The sequence below is a fragment of the Melozone crissalis genome, unplaced genomic scaffold, assembly GCF_028551555.1.
Source record: "Melozone crissalis strain CALT ecotype California unplaced genomic scaffold, PUWL_Pcris_2 ptg000009l_1, whole genome shotgun sequence".
Lineage (NCBI taxonomy): Eukaryota > Metazoa > Chordata > Aves > Passeriformes > Passerellidae > Melozone > Melozone crissalis.
This window is the reverse complement of record NW_026535787.1, coordinates 6,541,033-6,564,949: the sequence shown is the minus strand read 5'-3', so window position 1 is coordinate 6,564,949 and position 23,917 is coordinate 6,541,033. Positions and strand designations below refer to the sequence as shown.

Below are 23,917 nucleotides of genomic sequence, written 5' to 3'. Positions count from 1 at the left end.
AGGTTAAAAAGTTAAAAAAATTCACTGCTTTTAAATTAGGTGTAGAACTTCGAGGCAAATTGTAATTTAGGATTTTTAAATTTTATTTACATAATATTTTTTTTAAAATAAAAGATTCACAAAACAAACCCTCACAGTTTTCCAGATGTATTCATTTAGGGGACAAGATTCCCTTCCAGCTTCCACCAATCTAAATTAGAACAAATGAAATTAAACCAAATGGCAGCATTGCAACGAAAGCATAAATGAAAAAGGCTGTTAATTTTATTGCCACAGCCTTCAGAAAACTGGAGACAATACAAGAAACACAGAATGTGTGAAAAGCCCTGCATAATACTTCATCTTCCCGCCAGCCCTGGGTGCAATCTCAGCAGTGCTCCGAGTGAGCTGTGCATCATCTATCACTGCAGCACTTGAGAAAACCCAAATCACATCTCAAATCACGCAATATCCCAGATGCCAGTGATTAACAGAGGTAACTGCTTTATCCAGATCTCTGCGGGCATGGAAACGCGCACTCGCCTAGGAAAGCTAACTCCGGGCAAACAACTCAATTTCAAGCTGCAGGGAGGGAGCACAAGGGTTAACAAAAACTTTACCAGCCCGTGTTGTATTGGAGCAATCACTGTAATGCCAGTGCTCTGGGCAATGACAATCTGTTAGGTCTTTTCTAAACCCAGTACAAGCATTTGTAATGCAAATGTTGGCACACTGAATATATCACTGTTCCTACATCCAGCGATAGCAGCAAGGGGAGGAATCATGTGGCTCCCTCAGAAGCAGCTTGTTCCCTCTAGCTCCTCTTTACTTCCCTGTGTCTCCTCTAATCCACTTCTAAAGGTCTTTAAGCACAGGGTTTGTTGTTCAGGACTAGTTACAGCACGTTAACCTATTTTCTCTCCTTTTGAGTGATTTTTAACTCGGTTTTGGTGAGCTGTGTTCATGTAACCCTGAGTTCAGCACTCTATGAACAATCCTCCTGCTTAGAAACTGATGGCAGGAATAAAGGCTAAGAGTTGTGAGAAATTTATGGTTTGATTTCCTTGGAATCTGGTGATTTTGGCAAATCAAGCACTCACACGTGGTAAAGTACTTAGAAAAACCGGGAAACTGGGTCTCCAACTGAGAAAAGTTCAAAGACAAAGAACAATAGTCTAAAGGAAAATTATTATCATTTGATATTGCCATTCAGTTTGCTGCATGAATAAACAGATAAATAACACAGATACAGCATTTTGTGTGCATCACCAACTCATCTGCTCTGGCTCACAGCCATTTCTTGTTTACAAGCCACCATAAGAATTTTACCACAAAAGTGTTGAACACTTGACAAACCAATTTAAGCCCACCACAGCTTATCTTTCTGACTGACTTTTAATGGATGTGCTAAAAACAGACCTCAAGTTTGCTGAGGGACCTGTAGAACAACTTGGAAACAAACTGGAAGGAGTTACATAAGAATATTTACTTTTTTTTATCCTGACAAAATCACTCCACTTACAGCTCACCATGCAAATGAACAGGAAGATTTTTTCCAGTTTCCCCTTGCCCTTTGTTAAAAGAAACTACACCTCTCAGAAATAAAAGTGAATCCAGCTGCTTATCTTGGAAGAAATTAGCAGAGACAAATATATGACAAAGTACATTAGTCATATTCAACTGCTTAAGTCAGTTGAACCCAGAAAACTAAATTTTCAACTTATTCTCCTTTCCTTTAAATGCATATTTGAAAACTAGGAAGCCACCAAAGGTTCCCCAAGGTCATGGCCATGTTCTTTCAATGCAGACACATCTGTAAGAGCAGTAGGAACAAGATCAAATTTCAGGGCTTTTTTGCACCAGTGCTGAGATGGAATTCACAGCTTCTCACTTCTACAGAGACAAGAGAATGATAAGTGATATGACCCAAAAATTACACTGGAGGACCTGCCATGACATGTATGTGAGCTGAACAAAACATGAGGATAAGGTGCTAAGTGGTCTGCACAGAGGGTGAGCTTCCACACAGTTAAAATGTCTACAAAAATCTCACAGGGAGGGCTAGGAATTACAGTATAGACAAGAAATGTGGGAACTGATCTTGCCCAATTCCAGTGTTCTGTAGCAGAAGAAATTCCCATTCCAAGTGGTGTATTTCCAAAGCAGTAGGAACTCACAATCTCACTGAATTAGTACAAATCCATTGGACTGACCATTGGATTAATAAAAAGTAAAACAGCAATGAAAAGGAGAGTTTTACCTGATACACCAACTTAAATTTATTTTCTATCTCTATGTATTTCCTAGTTTAAGAAATCACTGCTTCTAAACATGAAGACACAAAGTGTGAAGACCTATGAATATATTTTCCACAGTATCTAGCACCAGAGCTATGCACAAAATCTGAAATATTTAATGGTGAAGGCTAAAGCTAAACTGACATGACCTTCACACATGGACATAAGTAAAGCAGGAAAAAGTTTTACCTTCAAAACAGGAATAAGCAACTATTTTCCATTATACCACAGGGCTGAAGAGCTGTTTGTGATGATACAGTAAATTAACAACTTGAAGACACAAGTTTGTGTTTGACTGAACATCCCTTGTCCCTGTAATCAGGTAAGAATCAATTTTACCTAATTAGGTGATTATTATGAATATCCAACACTACAGGTAAAAGTTTTCAATGACTGAATGAAGAACAGTTTCTCAAGTTCTCTCATTGACAATCAAGGACATTCCAGGGTTCTATTCAAGTGATCCTCAAGCATGCAAGCCACTAAGGATCAGTATTCTTCATCTACCTGGCTGCATATACTGAAAACATAAAATGAAAAACAGTCATTGCAGAATATAGACTAGGCAGGACATTTATCTTTGAACTTTATGGAGTAAAATAATTGAACTCATCAAAAACTAACTTAGAGGAAAAGAAATTTTAGAATGGATATCATGCAGCAACTTTCCTTATTGCATTTCTAAATGTATAAAACAATTCCATTTTGAATGGAAACAAATTATTAATACTTTAAAACAACAAGGCTCACATCTCTTCCTCAAACTATTTATTTAACATTGTCATCATTTCTTAATGGAAAAACCCCCCAAAAAGATACAATTCTTTTTAGGATATCAATGAAATTAGAAGGGAAGTCCTACTGAAGGACTAACTCTCCTTAATGCCCTTATCCTCCCTTCATTATGCCACTGATGCCCCATGACAGCAACATTAATTTGACATGGATGAGTTATGACCCACAGTGTCTTGCACAACTCTCAGGAAGCCTGAGGCAGGGTTTTTCTGCTTTGGGTATTGGGACCAGAAGGACCATGCAGGAAACCAGTGCAATTGAAGGAGCAATTAAGCTACAGGTTGTTTTGCTGTCAGCAGCTAAGCAGCTGTGCCTAATAAATTATTTGATTATACAACATCTTATAGCTTTGACACCGATTGTAACCGTGCATAAAACTAACATTCAGTGGCTTTGTATATTTGCTAGTGTGATTATAACTTTAATTCCTCCTGCTACTCATTAGTGCAATCCAAAGCACTGTTGGGCTTTCCATACCAATGGTCAGCATGCTCAGAGCACTTCAAAAACGTGGACTAAAATACAACAATCTTGAGAAGGAAGCGGGAAAGGATTGCTATCACTTTTTGCTGCTGAAAAACAAGGCCATTCTCACCCAGAGCAGAAATGAGTAAGAGGGAGAAACTGAGGCACATACACATTGTATATATATAATTACACACACAAAACACAACTCAATAGAGGTATCCGAGAAATTCCTGAACCAGAATCCTGATTTATGATTTTTTAATAGGTAGAATACCATGCTAATGTATGCAGCTTGTTTCTGGCACTTGCACTACCTTCCTCAGGAGCTCTCAATTATCTCTATATGCAGTGCTTCCTGCTTGGGAGCTGTAATCATGGACTTCAAATTCCCAGTCCCACACTGACCCCGTGTTACTCTGCATCCTCAAAAATAAAAGGGGAATTTGCTCTGTGCAAGGTCTTGCACAAAATTCAATTAAAAAAAACAAAACTCACTGCAAAGCAGCCCTCACAACCACTGCAAGTCTGAAGAGTTTCCCCCCACCATGACAATCATTTCCTAAAAAATGCTGGCATATGAATCCTCCCCATCTCCTCATGTGGCCACCAAGAGCTGTGGACCCTGTCATTGTTCTCCAGCTGAATGTCCCAGTCCTCCAGCAAGGACCCAAACATTGTCAAGATGACTCAGAGGACCAGCACACATCACGTATAACAAAGCAGTGAATTAAGCACATCTCCAAAAAATTCAGACAGCAATTCATAAACTACTAAATGGAATATTATAATAACAAATAGATGAATTCAGTCCTCCATGGATAATACATGTACAAAAATGCTAATCTTTGAGGCTAAATTATTCACAGCCAATGAGTCAATCAGCCCTATTCCCTCACAGACCACTGTTTCCGGGAGCTATTTATAAGTGAGACAAAACTGATGTGCTGGTATCATCTATTTCTCTACAAGGGGAAAGTGCATGATAATCCTCTTTTTATTCCCTTTATTAAGGCAGTCCATGAATGTGAATAGCAAGAAAAACCACAAGAACTATCTGTAATTCATACTGCAGTGACAGCTAAACTGCTAAGTTAGTGAATTTGGCCAACGTTACAAATTTCCTTGGTTCTGATCAGGCACTTAATAATGAAATACCTCATTTATTAAGTGATGTAGTCAGCAGAACTCTGAACAAAACAGCCCATGCCAGAAGGCTGTCACTGTCTTTTAAAATACTTGGTATACAGGGACTATTCTTTAAACCAAAAGATCTAATTCCCAGGAGCAGCTACAATCAGAAATCACTGCTAAAAAAAAAAAATAAAGAAGCAAATCACACATATTTCTCTTCCCTGACTTTCTAGCCAGTTGCATTTCCCCAGCCACAAGACCCTACTTGGAGGGGCTCAGATCTCCAGGACAGCAGAGAAAATAATGAAATAATGCAATCCTCTAAAATGACTTTTCTGCTGAAAGAAGGATCCACCCCCTGAGTGCAGGTTCAGAACAACTTTAAGGGACTGGGTCATCAGAACTCTCTGTGGTCCATGTTCTCCCTCTAAAATAGGAGCAAGGTCCATAACTGCCATACAACCTTCTTTGGCAATTACAGCTCTATCAGAACCAAGGAGCAAGTGAGCTTAATGATATTTTAAAAGCAAACAGTTCCACATTATTCATTTCAAAGGAGAAGAGAGCCACCATAGAAAGATGCATTTCCAACACCAATTTAAAGGCGAAGGCAGACAGGTTCCCTGAGTCAGGATCTAATGAGATTCCAAGGCTCAGCTCGGGAGAGTTGGTGCTGTACCAGCAGAGGAGAGGCTGCTCACACCTCCTCTGTCAGTGACAGCTGAGCCCCCCAGAAGGATTCTGACACTTCCATGGACCCTGGCTACCTCATTTACCAATGAAACAGCCCAATTAACTTCCATAGGGATTATGCATCTAATTCTTGCTGAAATTAATGTGCTCAAATGCCTTGCCTGGCTTTGCAGGGTTGAATCCTCATTTATGTGTGGCTGAGTGCCTCTCCCTATCTCTGGAAATGGCATATCCTAGCTGTATAAAGTGATTAAGGCATTAAAGGGTTAAGAAACTATTAAGCATGATGTACAAACACAGTTTAAGCTAATCAAAAATAAATTAAATGCCTTTTTAAACAACAAAAACAACATTAGTTTAAGTTTGTTTTTTAAAATTCGCTCACACAGACAACAAAGAGAGCATAGATTCAACTAAAATCAAATGAGATTCAAAATTGCTTCCAGTGTTGGTGCTGAAAACAAAGCACGCACAAGGGTCTACTACACTGCTCTCTTGCAAGGCATAAACCAGGTCTGCAATAAACTGCTTGATGCTGTCTTGCTGGTCATAAAGCCACCAAAAAAAAAAAAAAAAAAAAAGGGAAAAAGGGATATGCCATTTTTTATGACACTTTAGGGTCCAATGCAATATAAAATATATCTTTCTGGTATTGTATGCTTTCGGAGCAGCTTCTAGTGACTTTGAGGTTTATATACACTTTTGTCAGAGAGGAACAGAACATATTTTCTGTTGGATTGAGCCATAGGCAGCTGTAGCTGTACCCAAAGGACAGTGTAAATGACAAGCATTCTGAACCCTGGGGAAAATATAAATCATTACCAACAAGACCAAGATAAGAGTTCCTTGAACTGACATTTCCAGTTTTAAGAGATAGTTTTCTATTCCCTTAATAGTTAAAAGAAATATTAACTTTCCTAAATACATTAAAATTATCTTCACATGGATTGAAGAATACCATCACAATACCACTCAATAAACATAACCCCAAAAGACCATTTCTTTGACCACATTGCCATTTCCATTGCCTTCTTTGGCTGTTCACCACAAACAGTGCAGGTGTCTTCAAGGTTTTCCCTGGCCTATCCCAAACTCCACATCCTCACAGACCACACTGATTCCTTCAATTCTTGTTAAGCTTTCAGGACACTGTTATTAATTTTGCTTCTAACTAGTATCTTTTGTCTTCTCCTTACTGATGTTTTTTTCTAAAGCTTAACTTCTTTTTACCTTGACACCTATGCACAGACAATATGTGAGGCTACATAAATTAACTTCTGCTTTCTTTGCACTTCAGTTGGTTGACATTATCATACTATTCCTTACTATTTTGGGACAACATATTCTCTGGGGGATGGACTGATGTTTTTCTCCCCACATTATACAGCATTCCAAACCCAAAGCAGCCACTTTCCTGGATAACAGTGTCAAACAAATAATGAACAGCAATAACTTTAAGCTGAATTTCCTAGATTTTACGACATAATTTTAGAACAACTACCTGTAGTGTCTTTTGCTCAAAAAAAAAAAAAAAATGCACACATGTTCTCAAATCTGAACCTATATAACCCAAGCCTTGATGTGTTAAACTTTGATGTGCAGTGGACTCCAGCTAAATTAAATGTAGAAACTTGACCACTAATGCAGCTTTTTTCCTGGGCAAAATACACTGCATTTGATCTAAGAGAAACATAGGGAGTACAAACAAGAAAAACATTTCCAAAAAGATCTTCTCTTAGGAACCCAAGATCTTCTCTTAGGATCAACAGATCTGGGTTGCAAGCAAATTATTAGTAAACAAGTTGTTGAGGCAATATTCCATCAAAATTACTACTATCTGCCATAAACATATGGGACCCTCTAACTACCCAGGGTAATAAGTCTTGTATATTATTGCTGGGAATTCCTCCAAAGCCCAAATCATTTTTAGTTTGTGAAGCTCCCTAATTTATTTTCCATGGTTGGGAGGAATCTGGTGCTAAACTAAAAATACAGTTTTACCCCCCATTATCTCTGCACATAAAGAGTCACAGAGCTTTGGGCTAGAATTAACATGAGATAGGCTATTATGACTGCAAGAACATTTAGCAGTCCCTGTTGACTTTGCAGTTTGTAATAATAAATATCCTCCCCATAATATCTTACTCCATTTTTTCTGAACACTATGCCTTAAGGAAGTCTTGAAGCTTGTGATAAAATGCTAACAGTATTTACCTATTTTGTTGCTAGCCTGGATTCCTTTTTCTCCCTGGGAAAAGTCATTTAAAGAAATTATATTTGCAAGCAAAAGCTCTTAAAAGTATAACCTCTGATTTCATGAATGCCCTACAGAAATATGATGCCCTACTGTATTTGATTACTGAAGCAAAACTGACTCTGCTGGTGCAAAGTAATGGCACTATTTTATAGTGAAGCATTTGCTCTTCCACGAAGGAAAAACCTTGCAATCAGCAATGAAGGTTACAAAAGATGCAGCCTGCAAGTCAGAAGTGTCCTATTAGCACCAATCAAGGTGATAATTAAGAACAGATTTCTGTAAGGAGGGGGTAGGCTCTTAGGGGACTTCACAAAGTACTGAACTTCATGCACATAATAAGCAGTTCAAAGTACTCTTACTTTATTAAGAACATGCTGAAAGTGACTAAAAGTAAGGTGTACTCTTGCATACATAAGTATCTTATTTTGTTAGGCTAACCCTGTGCAACAGAAAAAATTGGCCTACCCTCACATATATTAAGGATGAAGGAATTCAGCAGTTTTTTGTTGTTGAGGATTTTTAAGGGTGGGAGTATTTTGGGTTGTGTTTGGTTTTTCTGTTTTTGCCCCCAGAATTGTTCATAAATTCATTTAGGAGAACAAAAATCGAGATGAAGACAACATTCTTTATACATTCAAGGTTTCAGTTCACTAAAAGCTTTCCAGGAAACTAGAGTAACATTTCACATTTCAGGCACTACAGTTTTCCTTCAACTCATTCTTGCTGGTTTTTACTTATTCATAGGTCTGTCAAGCAAATTCAGCAGAGTATCAAGCAAAACATGCACATCACAAATACCCTCTCTCATAAAAAGACAATCTCAATCTCCATAGATGTCAGCAAGTACTCATAAAAACAAATTAAATAAGCCATGCTTACACACCTAAATGTGTATTACCCTCTACCTCTTGCACCTTGTGTGGTGTCTATTGGCAATTGATTCTTTTTAGGCAGGGAAAGCAAAAAACAATTAAGTTATGAATAAGACCAACAATACATTCTCTGCTTCACACACATGCCCAGTTCAAGTTAAATTGTGAACAGATGGAAAGGAAAACATTCTCATATATTTCAGCTTCACCACATTCCTCAATATTTTTCTAGATCAATAAAAATACACTTTTTAAAAATTAAAATGTTTAAAAGTATAAGCTATTTCCAAATAGACAATCTTTGATATTTAGCTTACTGACTCGTTTCCCTTTGCCACCTCATTGATTGTGGCATAATTCTTACTGGACAGCAATTCACTATGGGCATTATTTGCAGACAGTTAATTTTCTCTTATGAAATCGATTTCAGTAATTTTACTTTCAGCATTTATAAAGGTTATTTCTTACCTGTATATTTGCTAGGTGTGACTCCCAATTTTCCTCCTACAAATGAGGTATTTTCCAGTTCTCATGAGCTTTCCACAAATGTTGCTGTAAAGGTGTCTAATCTGCAAGGTGAGGGTGAGATATGCTCTATAAAACAAGGTTTTTACACTTGCACAAATAAATAAGTGATTTCTTTTTTAACAAAGCAGGCAAATGAATCTGAACTTATTTGAATCCACTAAAGCAGTGGAGGAAATCTCCACCATCTTCAGCCACAGCATTTCCCCAACAGCTCCTCTTCACCTTCTCTATCCTCTTTCCTAGGGCTGTCTTCATTTTTTGCTACCACTTCCAACTCCTTACTTTCCAAATATTTACACCCTGGTTTTGTGCTGGCCACCACCCCTCACCTGCTCTTTTCTGCTTCACCTTCTTTTAATCCTCCCAGATTTTGTGCCTCTGCATTTCCATGGCCTCCCCACCATGGATGACACTCCCCACATGGGAGAACTCCCATCACCAGGTTCCATTGCTAATGGGTGCAGTTAGAGATAACAGGATGACACATTTTACACCACCACATTGAACACAGCCACAGCGTTCCCCTGGTGCCACTGCAGATCCAGATGTCAGGGTGAACTGCAGCCTGAGCTTCATTAGGCTCTGGAATTTTCTCCCTGCCTTTTCCTTTCTGCCCCTCTCCTAGCTCAGCCCACCCTCACATGACAAGTATAAAGTCATGGAGCCCTCAGCACAATCTCACAAACTCTTATACAAGTAAACAGTTGGATTCCCATGGAGCTTCTCCAGGATAAGGTAAAGCATTGCAGGATTTGGAAAGTGGCCCCTTGCTGAGGCACCAAAGACACTTCTCCTCATAACTTTATTTTACATGTAAAGTGCTGTGCATTTCACATAGCAATACATTTATACACTCTTTGATCATTTATCTTTCTCCGGCCTCTGTAATTTTCAAGTTAACCACTTCATCCTTCACTACACACAGCCTCATTTAATTTCCTTATATCTGCAGAGCAGGAATTAGACAGGCCCAGAATAGATCAAACAGTGCTGAATTTGGGTCATTATCCACAAAGCATCCCAAGACAGTCTGCCTCAGCTGCCAGTCAAAGTTCACTTGCAATGCTTTACTCACACTAGAAAAGGAGGTAGGGAAGACTGGCAACCTTCATTAGATCAGAAATCTTAAAACTATTTAAAGCATGACCTCAAGAGCTTCTTCAAGGCTCACACATCTGAAAGCTCACCTCTCCTTTTTTCTCCCAAGAACATGGATTTATTATATTTTTTCCAACCAGACACTTTATCTACTATTCTAGAGAGTAGTACCTGAAAGCAGCAATTTTCCAGGGTCTCTTCACAGCAGCCATTTCCTCTAACTACCCAAACATGCTTAGATTTAATCAGACTGAACCTCATCACCTGGTTTAAATTAACTATGTGCTTAAGTACTCCAGTGCCCCAATGCCAGAATAGCTTATCTATACCTCTAAAAACAAACCCTCCCTCCTGTCTTTTTCTAAGTACAACTCTGGAACACTGAACACTAGCTTTAATCTGGTTTTGTTACCCATTCATTTTGCATATTTTGACTTATTTTCATTTTTAAATTAATACAGGATATTGTATCCTCCTGCTAAATCAGTTGTTGTGTCCCAGTTTCACTGCAAATCCAACAAACAGGAAACACAGAGTCCCTGCTTTGGTTTGCTAGAGATATTTACATATAGTCACTAAGGAAAGGTTATTTATTCCATCTGATTGATTTTTAAAATTTATCTGTAGCATAAAGAACTAAGGGGTTTTTTTTACATTTTGATTGGTGATTAGATCCTGAACCAAGCCACAATCTAAAAGAAACACTGATATTTAAGCATTAATAATTTAAAAGATAAATTGGAGGGCTTCTCTTATCTCCACTATCAATACATACAACAGCATTCCAGCATTCAGGCTTGCAACACAGAAAAGTAAGTCCTGGCAAGCAATAGCTCAGACATACTGTATTTATTGCAGTCATGGAGTCTATTATGGACATCTTTGTTTATCTCATCACAATTAAACATTCATGAAGAAATATTACAGAAAAAAGCATTTCTGGTCTCCTAGCTAATTAGCACAATTTAAGAGTACCCTGTAGTTCAGCTGCCCAGCCTCTCTCTCAAGGAAAGTGGGGATCTGAATCTAAATTACAAGTGCTCTCCTCCCCCTCATCTGTGCATTTTCAAAACCAGGATTTCAGTCCTGCTTACTAACCCATGTCTGACTGATCTGACCTAACAAAAAATGCAGACGTGCAGGAATAAACTTCTAAAGTGTATTTTACTTTACTTGCCTCGTAGAGAAGCACCAAATTTCCACAGAAATTTGATGTCATTTATGGATGTCATCACACATGGTCTGGATTCCAGCCTGTGACAATCACTGAAAAATAACTAAATGGACACATGCAAAACAATGAAAACTTGCTATTTGCAACAAAATCAGTGTTTTCAGAAAATCAAGGAATACTGACGGCAAGCACACAGTCTGTACCTCTCCATGCCCACATACATCCTTACACTGCTATTACAATATTCTAATAGATTGTTTCTCCATGCAAGGTTATAAAAGTGTGGTTTATTAGGGTACTGCAACCATAAACTTAGGATTGTTTCTCAGGCTGAATTTATATCTAGCCATCAAAATGCATTACTACATTCCAGTCACTTCTTTTTTTCCTTGCACATTAACATAATCATCCCCAACACTTCAAAGTAAGGGAAGTTATATCGAGCTGGCATTCAAACCTACAGCTCTGTCTTTTTTAATAAAGGCCCTCTTCTTATTTTCTAAGGGCATGATGCATATGTAGACAATCGCCAACGATGAAACCACAGCTACATTATAAACTACCTTATTAAAAATTAAGGATTGTAATTACATATTGAAACCAAGAAAATTATTGTTCCTTTTTCCATACTCTTGTGACCCTCAGACAAAGGCATATCCAAGAAAACTAATGTTTAATCAGCTCTCCAGAGTCAGCAATGGCTTGGGGTGAGAGCCGGGATGCTCCTGAACAGAAAATCCCGAACCTCACAGTTCATCTGTCACGGACAGGCAGCGACCCCACTGCTTAATTGTGTGTTTAATTGTGTGTTTAATTGTGTGTTTAATTGTTTAACTGTGCCTAAATCCCTCCAGGTGCCCACGCACCAGGTTTCCTTCTAGAAGCTCGCTGAATTCCCATAGTATCTGTGCACACATGATCTGGATTTCGGCCAGTGTAAAGTAACTAAAGGGGCACATGAAAGCCAGTGAAAAGCTGCAATTTCCAGCGAGACCGGTGTTTTCACAAAACCAAGCGGCGAGCCCGGAGAGCGCCACGCTGCCGAATTAACTTCTGATATGTTTTCATTTTAACCTTTAGAGATTGCACGAAGTAAATTACCCTCTTTAAAGAGAGAACTACTCTCATTACAAGAAGAGAACCCCAGGCACGGAGCGGGGAGCCGGGACATCCCCGCCCGTCCTGGCTGACCCTTAGGACAGCCGGGTCGGTCCCTCAGCGCTTCTCCCGCGGCTCGGGGAGGCCAAACCAGGACGGACAGACAGAAAATCCCCACAGAGAGGAAGCGAAGCCGTGCCCGCAGCCGCTGCCCAGCCCATGCCACCCGCGCCTCTGGGGCCAGCCCGGCCCGGCCCGCAGGATGGGCGGGCACAGAGCGGAGCCCCGGCCCGGCCCGGCCCCCGCCCGCCCCTCGGCGCCGGGAGGCGGAGCCGGGCGGGCGATCGCGGCCCGGCCGCTTCCTGGTCACCGGAGCAGGAGGCGACAGGAGCCCGCCGAGGCGGCTGCGGGGGTCCGGCTGCCGCCATGGCCTCGCTCTTCAAGAAGAAGACCGTGGACGGTGAGTGGGCGCCCGGGGAGGCCCCGCCGCGCCGCCGGCAGCGGCCGCCCCCAGCCCCCGCACGGCCCCGGGCGCGGGGCTGGTCCCGGCCGGGGCTCCGGGGCAGCGGGAGCCGGACGGAGATCGCGGCCTCGGCCCCGCGTCCCGGCGGAGCAGGAGCTCCGGGGAGCGGAGCAGGAGCGGAGCGGAGCGGGAGGCCCCGGCCCGGCCGCCGTGACTCACCGGCGGCGCTCAGGGAGAGCCGCCGGGCCGGGCCGGCCCTGGCACTGCGGGGAGGGGATTCCTGGCACTCCGGGAGGGGTGGGAGCCGGGCCCGGCCGTCCCGGGCCGTGGGTGAGGCAGGAGGAGGAGCACAAAACAGCGAGGGACACAGAACAGGCCCGGCAGGAGTTGCTGGGGCCCAGGGGAGCCGGGACGCGAGCGGTGCCGTGTGCGGGAGCCACGGCCAGGCTGCGGGAGCCGCCGCGCCCGGCCCTGGGCTCCGCGCCGCTGTGCGAACAACTTGGTTCTTTGTGGCCAGGCTGGTACCAAAACGCGTAAACTTCAACAAGAATAACCATCCTCAAATAAAGCCCCTCAAATAAATGACGGCTTAGCTGCCAGCAGGCCGCTGGGCGATGCTCGGCTCTCCACGATGGCGAGCCCCAGGTTTGGGTCTCGGTGTGTTGGGTGCCCCGTGTCAGAGCTGGTGGTGGGTCGGCGTTTGAAAAGGGCTCGCAGAAAATGACGCTGCACATCAACCAATTGTGTGTCACAGCAGGGAACACGCACAGCTCCCACCTGGCTCTTCCCATTTTGGATGCAGCACCTGAGAAGGGGAGCTGGCATTAAGCTGCCATGACCAAGGAAGGATTGCAGGAGCCAGGAAAAGCCCTGCTGGATGTCTCGTCCAGCCTGTTTTAAGGAATGCTTCCTCCTTGCCCTGGTGTGTGTGTGACGACACCGTGACACACAGGAGTGGCTGATGGCATAGGACTTATCTCTGAATAACCTGTCGCGTTCTGTCTGCTCTAGCAGCTGGGAATTTCCTCGGTTATCAGAAACAAACAAGAACCAAGTTCTCATCTTGGCCTTCACTTCTAAAAACAAATTAAACAGTCTGTAACTGCAGATAGCTGTTTCCAGTTTATTGCCATCCTTAGTTTAAGCCACTGTGGGAGATCAGAAACTACAGAAATAAATAAGCATTGCACTTATCCTTATTGTCTCCTAAATACTATTCTAAGTATTATTTGCTGTCACCTTGAAGTTCCCACCTCTCCAGCTTACTATACTAAGGATTTTTTTTAAACTAGTGTATTTAGGAAAGCCAGTCTTGTATGTAGCTATTAAGCTTTTTCTTTCAATTTCACCAAGTGCAGCTGTGCAAGTAATATACATTTATCTACCTTCAAAATTACTTGCCTGTAGCATTTTCAGAACGATTTTCTCTGCTGTTTTGCCAGTGTGAGGAATGCAGTTATATCCCATGTCATCTTTTAGTTCTTAGTTACTGTCTACTGAAAAGTCTGCATCTCCCAAGGATGTAGTACTCACAGCAGTAGTAGCATTGTAAAAACAGGTGTCATTTCCACACTGGGTTTTTTTAATATATATTTCTTTGCCCAAGAACTGGGTAATCTCCAGCAAGATTACAAGAGGAAATGTATATTCTGTCTTTAAAATGCCACTAAAGGTTTGGGATTTTTTTCTGATTAAAACCTATTAATGTTGACATAATTCCACCAATAGATGTTTTACAGTATGTCTGGTTTTAGGAATGAAGAATGCTAATGCTTCTTGCTGTTTGTAGAAAAATTGCCTCAAACCTTAAAAAATGAGAAGGTGGCCTGTGATTCCAGCATTTATCCGTGGTGAGCTCTAAAGAAAGTTCATGTGACAGTCTGCTCCTTTCACACTCCCACCCAAAGTGCAGATACAGGAGTAGCTGAATCTCTCTCCCATAACAACTGCTTCCCTCAGCTGAGGCCAGAGGATGCTGAGTCACATACCCTGGTGAATCACACCCAAGCACGTGCTGTAAATCCTATCAAAAGTTAGCTGCAGCTGGCATGATTGATGCCTAGACTGTAAATAATACTTGCTTTAATAAGAGGATGTTATCAGTATACAATTTTTAATAGCACAGTGCACACAACTCCTGTAAGTTTCACTTGACAGCGTTCAAGCTTTGCTTGCTATGTCAGTGGTCAGTAAACTGAAATTTGTTGTAAAGGCCTCCACTTTCCTACCTTACTATTGTTAAGCATCTCCTCATTGAAAAGTTGCTTTATAGACTGACTTGAATAAGGGCTGCACAAATGTGGAGGAGAAGAAGGTCCCCCAGAGCAGAGTAAGGACAGAGAAGAGCAGGATCCAGGACCTGCACCTGGGATTATTGTCACTGTTTTATGGAGCTCCTCACCTGATCTGAGAGCTCATAACTCAACTCATAACTCTTCAGCTGCCCTACCTGTTGCAGTCAGGCCTGGCTGAGGGAATTGCAGTGACCTAGATATTGCTGAGTTAGTGCTGGAAAATTGTGTACAGGTGTCTTACTGTGGGGTTAAGGCTCTTGTTGTGGTTATGGTGCAAAGTAACATCCTAGGTAAAGGTAAAACAGCTTTGTTTTCAACAGGATATAGCCCACACTGCTGACACAATGATGTTGTATACACCAAATTGTATTTTGCTAATATTTTCTGAATCTGAAATGTTGACACTTCACTCTGCATGTCTGCAGGGTGCTTAGCAGATGTTCATGGAATATTGAAAAACTTTGCCCAGCTATCAATGTTTTCTTTCCAGATATAATAAAGGAGCAAAATCGAGAGTTAAGAGGTACACAGAGGGCTATAAGCAGAGATAGAGCAGCACTTGAAAAACAGGAGAAACAACTGGTAAGTATGACAGGGAACTTGATTTTGCTCTTTAAAACACACACATGCAATAAAAAACTTGCAAGATTTTAAAGATACCAGTCAATGTATAATAATGAAATATTAAAAACTGTTGTCTTCCCCTTTTCATTTCTCAGCTAAAATCGTGTTGGAAAATATTTATTGCCTAAAAGTGATTCTCAGCCTTTGACATAGGAAAATCCTGAAACAATGTGTTTAGATAAAATAACCACATTGGGTTTTCCCTACAATTCCCAGCATTCTCTGTCCTTCAGAAGGGTTTTTTTTTTTTAAAGGTTTGTAAATCATCAGTCTTGTGGAAAAATTAAAAGTAGAAGTGCTATCATGTGTTACCATGACTGTCCAGTGGGAGAGAGTACTTGGAAAACCACAGGATATCATGAGTACCCCTAGAGCTGTTCTTTTCATTCAGACAGAACTTCCCTAAAATTAGCTGATAATAGTAGCACTGTCTGCCTAAATTAAGATGTATTCAGGACTTACTGTGTGTGTGAGCTTTCAAGCGCTCAGTGGCTGAATGCTGCACCTGTGTGGCACTCAAAGAGGAGAAATGGATGTGCCAGATGGTGGGGTTTGATGCATGGAGAATGCTCACACTGTGGGAAAAGCTGTGCAAATCCAGCCTGTTCCAGCAGCTATTGAGGTGGTGGTTTGTGGCAGCAGGTTGCATGAATACCAAGAGCTGGGAATAATAAACTCAAAGATCAGATAAACTGTTTCTGAAAGACTTGGACATGTAAAATATAGTAGGTTGCTCATAAATAAGGCATTTTTTCCAGTATGAAATATTCCAAATGTGGAAATAAGTTTAATTTTAGTGACTATTCAGGCTGAAGTGTTGATTACTTACCACACTAAGTGGTTTCAGAAATGTTGGATTTCTGAGGAGAAAAAAGGAGCACTGAAATATGTCTTTGAAAAAGTTAAAAATTGCTGCTGGAATGAGAGTAGCAATGCACAATAAATATTAATTTTCAGTGTCAGATCAGGTGAAGAAGGATCAGGGGCTTATCAGTCAATCACAAAACATTTCATTATGAGCTTTCTCTAGAAAGACCTTTTTTTTTTCCCCTTAATTTTAAGGTACTACTCTGAGAAAACCAGTTATGCAGTTATATTATTTCTACAGCTAAAAATACCTTAATATATGCAGACAGTTCTGTTTCAGTTCAGTAACCTGATATAACTGTACAAATTTTGATCTTTTTTCCCAGAAGAACAGGACTGACTTCAATAAGCTTGCCCCAGACCTCTCAAAAGCAGATAATGTACACCAAATTGACCCAAATTTTTTTTAATTAGGAATAAAATAATCTGTTTAATTGATAGGGTTTGATTTCTGCAGGTGGATTATCTGCAGTGATTTACCAATGGTTTGTATTTTGCTTTGAAAAAATCAGGTTATAAAATCTATGCAGGTCTTTCAGCTTACTGAGAAAATCCCTATTTTCAAACATTTGCTGTTAAAATCTGGGGTGCACACTAATCCCCCTAACCTTCACAATACTTTAGATACAAAAAAAAAAAAAAAAAGGGAAATAATATTCTGGTGATGTTATAGGAATTTTTGTGGCTTCTGTGAACTACTTTCAAAGAGCACAGCTTTACTTCTATTTCAGGCCTCTAAGGTTTGAACAGCCTCATGCTGCTTCACTGCCACTCTGTACCTTCCTGGATTAAAAATAGTGTGTATGACACACCCTTTAGAAATTGTGAATCTGCAGAGGGGATTTTGTGCCAGAGCCATGTCTGGAATAAACTTAACTGTGAACTTTTCTGGGCCAGTTTACATCTGCCTTTAAAGGTGACTGTTCTGCATGTCCTGGCGACTAGAATTTATCTTTTCATAGCTTCTTATAAGTGCAGTTTTCTGGATTACCAGTGCACATAAAGTGAAGCATCTGCATACCTGTGGCAGGCATATTATCCTGAAAAATCCAGGGGAAAGCTGGTCTTGAAAAGCTTCTTTTCCTTAATGGTACAAATCAAAATGGACATCTGCAGAAAACTGAGCCACTGTGGCAAGACCTGCTTAAAAAGGCTGTAAAGGAAAAAGTTGTTGCAATTTTTACATTACCAAGTCACAAATCAGAAGGCACACTTTGAAGAGTCCCAGCTGACAAGATTATTGGTGCCAGGCTTTTTCCTGGTACCTCTGGGCTAAACAGATTGTTATTTCTCTTTGAATTGACAGATTGGGGTTTGGTTTTCCAAGACAGAAGTGTCTTTCTTACAGCACAAGCATATGTTAAATTATGCTATTTTCATTATGATTTAAGTCCAGTTAAATTTTAAGAGTGAAGAGCCTATAATTATTGATCATCTAATGTTATTGGTCATCTAATTAACATCATTATTGATCATCTAACTTTATCTACTCCTTCCCCAAAGAGGCTGTGAGGTTCTCTTGAGGCTGAAAAAGACTTGAAAAGAACTCTCAATTTCTTACATGAGTGATGTTGTTTGATTGCAAGAAATCAAACATGATTAGAGTCATGGCACCAGTAGGTGACTGTACATTATAATTCCTTCACGTTTTAGGGCTTTTTTGAAGTGTGGCTGCTTATCCAGATTTGGAATTGAATGTGCACACAGAAGTGAATGTGACATCATGCAGAAATTGAAGTCTTTGGGGGAACTGTGTTCTACCACACTATAGTTCAGTCTCATTGAGTTTTTTCCTTGTGGTCAAATCATACCAGCATGACATTGATTCTGCTAAACAGCCTTGTTAAAAAAGCAAGGAGCTATTTATATAAATTAAATGTCTTAAAAGATTCAAGAGGATAGTTAATTTTTAATTTAATTATTAGCGGCAAGGCTTAATTATAGTCTGTGCGCGAATGGAAATTCTGTGGAGTTAATCTCACCCCTTTTTTCACAGGAACTGGAAATCAAGAAAATGGCTAAGACTGGCAACAAAGAGGCCTGCAAAGTGCTGGCAAAGCAGCTGGTGCAGCTGCGGAAGCAGAAGAACAGAACTTATGCTGTGAGCTCCAAAGTCACCTCCATGTCCACCCAAACCAAGGTCATGAACTCCCAGATGAAGATGGCAGGAGCTATGTCAGCCACAGCAAAAGTAAGGCACCACAAGATATTCTGTTCTATATTCACATGCAGCATATGGTTGCAAAAATTCTGTTATTTTGGGTAATTTTTGGTAATTGCAGTACTAAAACTCACTTGGGTTTATATTGTTACATTTTTGTTTGGTCAATCTATCCATATAACACATACATACTTTCTTGGGCTAGGCATCTGTCAAATGTTTACATGACAAAAATAAACTAATGCCAGTGAATGAACTCTTTTAGTACATAAAAAAACCCCAAACCCTGCTGCTACAGTGCCTTGCCTGTATTTATTGTCACAAGCAGTTTTTACTGGGAAAAAGTAGGGCATGATTTGTCTAGAAATCAAGGCACTGTGTCACAATAGCTTTATGGCTTTTGAAGAAAGTAGGTTATTGCTTTGGATCTAAAATTCCTAAAAAAATCTAATCTGGAGTTTGCTGTCATTCTCTCTGTGCTCTCTCAGGAAAGAGTATTGCATTAAGTTTCCTCCCAAATCTCATCTCATGAAGGAGTGAAAAATCTCAATTTTCCGAGTTAGGTGTGAACTTTCCCTTATTTCCCTGAATTAACAAAGAGGGATTTGGCTTTTGACAAGGAGCACTGTTCAGCTCAAGGTGCAGGAAGCAGAATTATTGTGCATCACTGTAGGCCAAGCTGGGCTTTGATCCCAGTCCAAGTTAAATCCAGTTAAACCCAGCAATGCAACTCGGTGCAGAAAGGAATTACCACGAAGGCTTGGTGGTCAGGTGCCCTTCAGACACAGCATGAGGGCAGGTTCCAGCCAGCCACTGACACAGAGCTGTGGCTCTGCAGCAAATTTACACATGGGACTTGTCTGACTGATCAGGTTCAGCACCTTGCTCTGTATTCTTACAACAGCACTCGTGAACAAGTTAGTCCTGCTTTTTAATTATTACATGGGTGACTTGTTTTTATCTGTGATAGATCTTAGATTAAACTTCTCAAAACTAAAGTCACTGGAGTAGTTAGGAAGATTAGGTCAGTAGGAAAAAAAAATCTAAAAATAGTTTTAAACAGCAGGCAATTATATGTACTATTTGTCTAACATTATTGGAGAAAAGGTCTTAAATTCTTTTGATCACTTTTAAAGTGAGTATTTTGCTTTATCAATGTGGGAAGCTTAAACTATTGTTAATCTCATAAAACCATCAGTGAAGAATGTGTGGGACCAGTTGCCTTAACAAGCAAGGCAAATACATGAATGCAAAGCTTTCAAGTATGTATACTTTCAGTATACTTCTTAGCATATGTTTTGCTAATTTTGAACTGGTAATAATGTCCAGTTAAGTTGCCTGTTTATTTTATTCATACATCTGACCCTTATTTTCTGAAGATCTGTAAACTCTCTATCAGTGCAGATATTTTTGACATCCATTTATACCAACACCTTCCAAGTCCAGAACAACTTCTTAAATTCAAATAATGCAACCATGAGTACTGTCTTGGAAATTCAACTTTAGTATCATAGAACATTATCACCCTGAAGAAACTCAGACATGAAGGCAGAAGCCCTTCTGTGAAGCCTGTAGTGGTTTCATACCATCTTTTTTAATTAACCAAGTCTTTTATCTTCTCAAAGATGGTTAAATTTTACATTTGAATTGCTTATATCTGTATTTAGAATCTGATATCCCACAGTAACTTGCTTTTTAGGAAAGAGGGAAGTACCCCATAGCAGTGCCCACAAAGGCAGTAAAATGGGTCAAGTTTATTTCACTGTCACAAAAAGATCTCCACCCATCACACAGGTGCACCCTAAACAAGTACTTCCTCAACACTTGGATATTTTCTTTCCAGAGAAAAGTAATTTTTCCATTAAATTGTAGCATCAAGAAACAATTTAAGGCCTGTCCTCCAGTGGTTGTTCAAATAAATTCTCCTTTCTGAATAAGAACCTGCAGCCATTTATTTCTTTAATGTGTGTAGCCTTCAAGTTAGGAAATGTTCTCCATTCTTTTCATTGAGATCAGTTGGATTTTTCCTAATACAAGGCAGGGGAGGGTCATGGTGCCAGAAAGATGCACACATTTAAGAGTCTGTCTATTAGGACACTAAATAGCAATATTTCTTACTAAGTGCAGGCTGTACTATTGATACTTATCTAATGTTCTTATGGGATGTAGAGAGACAAGGAAAGTAAAATTTGGATTAAAGCATTTTTCTTAATGAATGCACTGATATTTACTAATGTCTCATTGTATGATTTAAGAGTTTTTTCCATATTAATAGACAATGCAAGCAGTTAATAAGAAAATGGACCCACAAAAGACACTACAAACTATGCAGAATTTCCAGAAGGAAAACATGAAGATGGACATGACTGAAGAGATGAGTAAGTTCTGCACTGCAGGGGACAGCTGGTTGCTCTTGGCAGTTTGAAATTTATTTCTATAGTCAATGTGACTGACAGCAAAAACCTACAGCAAACAAAACAATGTATGTCTGAGTAGGAAAGCTGAGCCTTAGACTTCTTAGAAGCTCTAGGTATTAAATCTAGAATCCATTCCTTCCCATCTTCTGCAAAAGATTCATCATATTTTTAGAAGGAACATTCTGGGGGCAAAGAAGGTTTGAGACCCATTCAAGGCCTTGATGGCATAACTGGTAGAAAGACTTGAAATTTTGTCTTAATTTAGATACTGATAATCTCAGCTTTCTGCACATGGTGGTATGATATGGTTCTGTCTCATTTTTCTTAAATTAAGCCACAAAAAACTTTTTGGGGAGGCAGCAAGTTCCTTGTTTCCTGCATGTATGTGCTCACTGTCAGCTAATTCCTGGTGTTGGTCAGAGTCTTCTCCCCATCCCAATCCCTGCCCTGTTGGTCACATTAAGTAGCATGGACTCAAACCAAGATGGAAACACCTCAACTGCACACAAGTTACCTGAGTAGTTAACAACTTTGCAATGTACTTGGAGGAAGAGGAGAGGAAAGGGATTTTTATGAAACTATCAGTGTTCTGCAGATATGTTTAAATCTAATGCAGGGGGATATAAGCAGCTGAACTCTTTAGGTGGGACTGAACATTTTTATTAAAAAATCCAGCCTTGCCTTACCCTGTTGTTGCCCTGGCTGTGCTCACAGGCTTTGCAAGGCAGAGCTAAGGAAGCCTCTCTCACACCCAGGTGCCTTCTGCTGGCATCTCACACCGTGCTATTACTGCTGTGTTCTGGGAGGGAAAGATGATACTAGGTCATGTTAGTCACCTTTTTGCTTAGTGCAATCTGCATTTTTTTTTTCTTTCTTCTAAGTTAATGATACTCTGGATGACATTTTTGATGCTTCTGATGAAGAGGAAGAAACCCAAGATATTGTTAACCAAGTGCTTGACGAGATCGGGATTGAGATTTCTGGCAAGGTATGGCTGTTGTTGTTTCCCCCTGCATTCCATTTTTGAAACACAGTTTATTCTAGAAGTCAGCCTCATAACCTGATTGTTGTGGCTGAACCTGTGTGTCCTTGCAGATGGCCAAAGCTCCCTCAGCTGCCCGTGGTTTGCCCTCGGCGTCGGCCTCGAGCGCCGCCACCATCTCGGACGAGGAGATCGAGCGGCAGCTCAAAGCCCTGGGCGTGGATTAACCGAGCCAGCTCAGAGTCTGCTGCGGGGCCCAGCCCTACACACACGTGCACAGTGCAAAGACTCTTTCAATGCAACTCATTTCTAGCAGAACCCTGAAGTCTCAGAAATGCCGACTTGAAGATGAATTCGCGGAGAGAAGTACTTCTTTTTTTATCCATCGCATGGAGCCTTTTTGACTCAGGGGTGTAGTTCTAACAATGAATTCACTTACACCCAATCCAGAGCTGTCCTTTGGATTCCAAGTTTTCTTCCATCTCTGTTCCTGATCTGTCTCTAGAACTGGCTATTCAGTGGCGGCTCATGCCACTTCCTAGGACAGCACCTCTGTAATATTTATCATTTTTACAAAACTATCATTAGAGAAACATTTAGTCTGCCATCTCTTAGCACAAATGAAACTTCACCTTGGCTCTTAGTTGGGAACTTTTTTTTTCCATGAGAAATAGCTTTGAATGTCTAGCTAATTTAGGCAGAAAGAAAAAGCATTTTATGTATTTCTTCAAAATTCCTTTTAAGCTGATGAAAAAATAGCTTGTTATTCTTCTTACCAGAAGGGAAGGATACACTCCTTGTGCAGTTAATTTTTCTTCTGGAAGAGGAGTTACATGTGTTAGTGAAATTTGTTGCATGAAAGGCACTGATTGAACTCTATTGTACTGTAACATAGCTGGTTTCAACAGAATTGCTGTGCCTTTATGTATATAAATCTTGTACCTTTGTGATTTTCTTTCAGAAGGAGTCTTGGAAAGGTGAGTAAACTTAATAATTAAGATGGTTTTACACAGTGCTTGGGTGAGACCTCTCTGTACACCTGATGGGACTCAGTGCTGAAGTGGAGAGATGCACTCATTCAGAAATGCAGTTCGTGCACTTGAAAAAAGGACATTTGCCTGAAGCAACATTTGTATATATTTTACAGTACTTCTTAATGGAAGATAACTGCATAATTGTATTGTTTGCTAAGATGCAACTGATCACATTGATAAACTAAATCTAAATATTAGTTTTGAGAACAATTTTGGATCATAAATGATAACTACTTGTCTAAACACTATAATAAAAGCATTCTGGTTTCTGTGAAGGTTTTTCTATGGTCTCTGAACTGCATCAACACAATTCTAGCTTTAAGTGGAGTATGCATTGTGCTAAGGAATAAGAACTGTTGATACTGGATATAGGCAAAATGAGAATGCAGTTCCCAGCTGTTACTTTGTGGATGGTGTGATATTCCTCAGCCCCGACTCTGCTGGAGATATTTACCCCTCAGTGCTGATTTAGTGGTGCTGCTCATTGAACAGAAACAGCAATCATCTTGGCTTTAAAAGAGAAAATCAAAATACCTCCCAAAAGCAAAACAAGAAAACTGGAGGGGAACAAACCTCATAAAGAGACTTTGCTGCTAGGCCAAGTGCAGCAGGAAACCTCAGTGAATCTGCTGCTGTTGCACCATCTACTGTTTAGGACTGAAGTCAGCAAAGAGAACTCACAGGA

General features: G+C 40.4%; 1 protein-coding gene across 1 annotated transcript; it reads left to right on the top strand.

Annotated features, from left to right (window-relative positions):
• Positions 1–12,708: 12,708 nt before the first annotated feature.
• Positions 12,709–23,507, top strand: CHMP2B (charged multivesicular body protein 2B). Its single transcript, XM_054270314.1, has 6 exons — positions 12,709–12,850; positions 15,638–15,729; positions 18,635–18,829; positions 21,075–21,177; positions 22,098–22,204; positions 22,312–23,507. The coding sequence occupies exons 1-6, from the start codon at positions 12,817–12,819 to the stop codon at positions 22,423–22,425; spliced, it is 645 nt and encodes a 214-aa protein (XP_054126289.1). The 5' UTR covers positions 12,709–12,816; the 3' UTR covers positions 22,426–23,507.
• The last annotated feature ends 410 nt before the right edge of the window (positions 23,508–23,917 follow it).